General features: G+C 45.2%; 1 protein-coding gene across 1 annotated transcript in view; it reads right to left on the bottom strand.

Moving 5' to 3' along the window:
* Positions 1-4,564, bottom strand: part of Mkrn1 (makorin ring finger protein 1) — a 25,824-nt gene that overhangs the window by 8,026 nt on the left and 13,234 nt on the right. The window contains exon 2 of the mRNA XM_010631659.3: positions 4,295-4,423. Within this exon, the coding sequence (XP_010629961.1) occupies positions 4,295-4,416 (122 nt within the window). The 5' untranslated portion in view covers positions 4,417-4,423. The remainder of the gene's footprint in view (positions 1-4,294; positions 4,424-4,564) is intronic.

Below are 4,564 nucleotides of genomic sequence, written 5' to 3'. Positions count from 1 at the left end.
AAAAAAAAAAAAAAAAAAAGAAAGAAAAGAAAAGAAAGGCAAGTATCACACACACTCCCTGACATGGTCCTTGGACCTTCAGCTTCTGTGTATACATAAGAAATATGGGAAACAGAGGGCTGGGGATGGAGCTCAGTGCTCCCTGGGTTGGAGAATATTGCCATGCCCCTGAAAATAGGACAAAAAAGAAACCACTACACATTTTAGGCTTTGTAGGTCAGTCAATATCACAACTATTCAACTCTGCCTGAATATGTAGTACAAAATGCAACAGGTATTTAAATGAACGTCTGACTGTCCCAGAAACACTGCACCTCCAAGAACAGCCTTTGAATGTGGTCTACAGGCTGTGACTCTTCAAATTCATTCACTGAACAATGAAGAAAAGCAAGGTAAGGAACACCTTTCTAAACACAGAACACACTACCCATGGTAAAAGGCAGACAGCATCTAAAGAATATACCGTCTGCATCCTCTTTTCCTGATCTGCACACTCGCTCATTCCTTACCTCACTTTCTTCTTCCTTTTACATCAGTACATCATTTAATCTATCTCCACAGACAGCAGGAAAACTTTTTCCTTCGAGAAGGCACTTGCAGACTCAAAATGTACAACTTTTTCAGCCTTTTAGGCAGAGCTGATTTCAGACACAGAAGTCATTACATGTGGAATAAGTCTAACCCACAGTGTGTATGTATCCAACAACTTGCACAGTGAAGCAGGACCAGTATGGTTGGTCAGCTGTATTTTATGTTTAGTTTAAGACTCTTTTAGGGGTGGGCATGGCTTGGTACAGAGCTTGCTTAGCAAGGTGAAAAAGGCAGCATAGTGATGCATACCTGTTATCACAGCACTCAAGAGGCTGAGGCAGGAGGATCACTATGAATTTCAGGACAGCCTGGGCTACATAGTGAATTCAAGGCCAGTTGGACCTGCATAGCAAGACCCTATCTCAAATAAGATAGGGTAGGGCAGGATAGAGCAGAACAGAATATCTTCCACCTTCCATACTTAGCGACTAAGAGAAAAACGGCATCATGTGGGGCTAACAAAACTACCTGGTAGAGGGCCAGGGATTTAGCTCAGTGGTTCTGCTGCCTGCCTTGCAAGCACAAGGACCAAGTTTGTTTTGTTTTGTTTTTGGTACCAGGGATCAAACTCGGAACCTTGCACTTACAAGGCAGGCAGCAGCACTGCAGAGCCAAATCCCCAGCCCAAGGACCCGAGTTTGATCAGACAAGTACCTCTTCTGACACCAAGGACCACCTGCAGGTTCACCTATCTAACAGCAGTCTACCCTCTACAACTCTCTGCTGGGCACTGGGATTCTCTGCTCACCATATTCACTTCCTTTCCAAGTCATCAATAACACAGTCCTAGGAACAAGCTTCCCACATCAGCCCCATACAGAACCCCTGCTGAAAATGACCACAGCAAGCAAAGACTGGCTTATTTGTCACAGGATGGGATGCTGCAAACCCCACTCACCCAACCCTTTGCAAGACTGAGGACTGAACCCAGGGCCTTCCTGCTATGCTGCATCTCCAGACCCTTTTTCAAAATTTGAGACAGGGTCTTTCCAAGTCATTAGTTATCTAGGCTGGGCTTGAACTTGCAATCCTCCTGCCTCAGCCTCCCAGGGAGCTGGGATTATAGATGTGCACCACCACACTTGCTGTTCCTATGTAACACTAACTGCAAAGTAACCAATAAGCTCAAATACCCTAGGGTCCATTTCTAAGCTCCCAGTTAGTGGAAAGATATTTTGCCCCATCCAGTGGACGGCTTAACATTAGTTAGGATGACTTAACATCACCATCCCATCCACCATACCCCAACAGCTGACATGTTTTTCTAATATGACACTCACACTGGCTAGGACACTGCTAGAACTTTAGTGTAGTGGTTTAAAATATATCCCAAACTTGCCACATGGCTCTCTTAAAAGATAGGAGCCCAAATCTCGTCCCCTTGATGTGAACTGGACTCAGTGACAGGCCAGCACTCAGTGGGAGTGATAGCATGTGACTGCGAGCTGAGGTCATAAAAGGCACCGTCTCCCCTCTCTTGAGCTGCTGGCTCTGGGGAAGGCTTGCTGCCAAGCAGGACTGCAGCACAGCAGCCCTACAGAAAGGCTTAGTGGAGGAACTGGGGTCTCCTGTCACCAACCAGGAATGAGCAAGAGTCCCCAGTTCCATCAAGTTTTCATGGCTGTCACCCTGGCCATGAATTTTGACAGATACTCTCCGAGTATGAGATAAAACCACTCAGCTAAGCTTCTCACAGGTTCCAGGCCCCTAGAACTTATGTGAGACCAGAAATACTTGGTTTTTTGAGACAGGGTCTTACAATGTACCCCAGGCTGCCCTCAAACTCATGGTGATTCCCCTGCCTCAGCTCCTGAGTGCTGGAATTACAGGTGTGTGCCGCCATGCCTGGCTAATGCTTGCTGTTTTGAACTGCTGAACTCTGGGGTAAACATCAACTGATAACTGAAACACCTAGTACACACATACTTTCTACTATCTGGAAAGATAAGCAAGGAAACACTCTAAACAACTTCTAAACAGAAACCACTACTGATGAATTGTGTCTTAACAGGATTATGGCACAAATTCAAATTGAGGGTAAAGATCCCTCAGCAACTAACCCTTCTCTAATACTCTGACAGACACCAAAGGAATTTTCACTAAGATGGCAACTGGTCCTTGACTTTTGTTTCATTTTCCAAACTGGTAATACTTAGAAGTATTAGACAAACCAACCAGCCCTGTAACTAATTAGGTACCTTGCAGCTATGAGGTCATCAGGCCTCTGAGTTTGATTCCCTGCACTAAAATAAAAAAAGCAACTCACTCCAGGCTGGTCCGTGGTGGCACACACCTGTAATCCCAGCACTCGGGAGGCTGAGGCAGGAAGATCGCTATGAGTTTGAGACCAGCCTGAGCTACATAATGAGTTCCAGGTCAGTCTCAACTATATAGTGAGACCCTGTCTCAAAAAACCCAAACCAACAACAAAAAAACCTCACTCCAAATTCCTGAGACCCTGTTCTGTTTCCCTCGCTCACTGAAACCAATACAATTTAGACAAATACACACTTCAGACTTTGTTCTGAAAAGGAAATGCCACATACCAACACCTTCCCTAAGATATGAAGAAGAAATCACTCCTGGCAGTAATTCAGGACTGGTGGTGATAGGGTCAAGACACAGGGCTTCATTATGTAGTAATTCAAGCAATAATCCTCAGTAATCCAAGCTGCAGGCTGCACTCTCCTTAAATGTAGGGACAATAGAAGGGCACGGTGATACACACCTGCAATCTCAGCACTTGGGAGCCTAAGGCAGTCATGAGCTTGCCAACCTGAACTACACAGTGAGTTCAAGGCCAGCTTGCACTACAGAGCAAGATTAGGTCTCAAAAAACCACAAATATAGGGCCAGGGATTTAGCTCACTGGTGCCACTGCCTGCTTCGCAAGCACAAGGAGTTCGATCCCTGGTACCAAAACAAAAACAAAGTGGGGATTACCGATATTACCACTACACCCAGCTAATACAGGACTTTTTTGTTCGTTTTTTTTGAGACAGGGTCTCACTATGTAGTGGAGACTGATCTGGAACTCACTATGTAGCCCAGGCTGGTCTCGAACTCACAGCGATCCTCCTACCTCAGCCTCTCAGTGCTGGGATTACAGGCGTGCGCCACCACACCCGACTTTTGCTTGTTTTTTTGAGACAGGGTCATTTGGGCTGGCCTCAAACTCCCTGCAATCCTGCCTCAACTCCCCAAGTGCTGGGATTAGAGGTAACTGCACTACACTGGGCTCAAATTTAGGACTATTTTGAGCCTTTTCAAATGGAAAGGGGATCAAGAGTTGGAAGGAGCAGAAAGGGTAGGAGAGGACGGGGACAAAAAAGCATTAAGATGTGTTATGCAGATGTACAAACTTCCCATGATAAATGTATTCATTATGTACTGCAAGCCTATACTAATATAATAACAAGGACATAATTAATTCAAAACATGTAATACATCCCCTGCAGGACACAGTGCTGTCTGTGTACTACTGCCATTCCTAAGGAGCACTTTTCAAAGCACTAAGTAATAACTTTTGCATTACTGAGGATAAAGCTCAGGGCCCTGAGTATGCCAGGCAAGTGCTCTACCATGGAGCTACACCTTCAGCCCTAAACCGTTAAATGCTTTAAATCTATTATGTATTAACATTATGTATTTTACTATTTTCTACCACCACCCACCAGAAATGAATCTATGAACTGATTCTTACCTGCAGCGGTCTCCATACACACAGTACCCTCGCTGGAAATACTTGCACACTACACCATAAGGATTGTCGGAGAGGTCATGTGAATAGCGACAGTTATCTCCTTCCTTACAAACCCCATGCATGAAATACCTGTGAGACAAAAGACCATAAAGCTGTATTAGAAACAAGAAAGCCAGTCAAAGAATTTAAGACTTAGCTTGAGAGCCATGCCTGCTCCCCACCCAGCAGCCATCGCTCAAGCGCCGGGAAGGTAGCGCCCCTGAACCCCCC

The sequence above is a fragment of the Fukomys damarensis genome, unplaced genomic scaffold, assembly GCF_012274545.1.
Source record: "Fukomys damarensis isolate Sample0158 unplaced genomic scaffold, DMR_v1.0_HiC HiC_scaffold_16, whole genome shotgun sequence".
NCBI lineage: Eukaryota > Metazoa > Chordata > Mammalia > Rodentia > Bathyergidae > Fukomys > Fukomys damarensis.
This window is presented reverse-complemented; position numbering and strand designations above follow the sequence as displayed.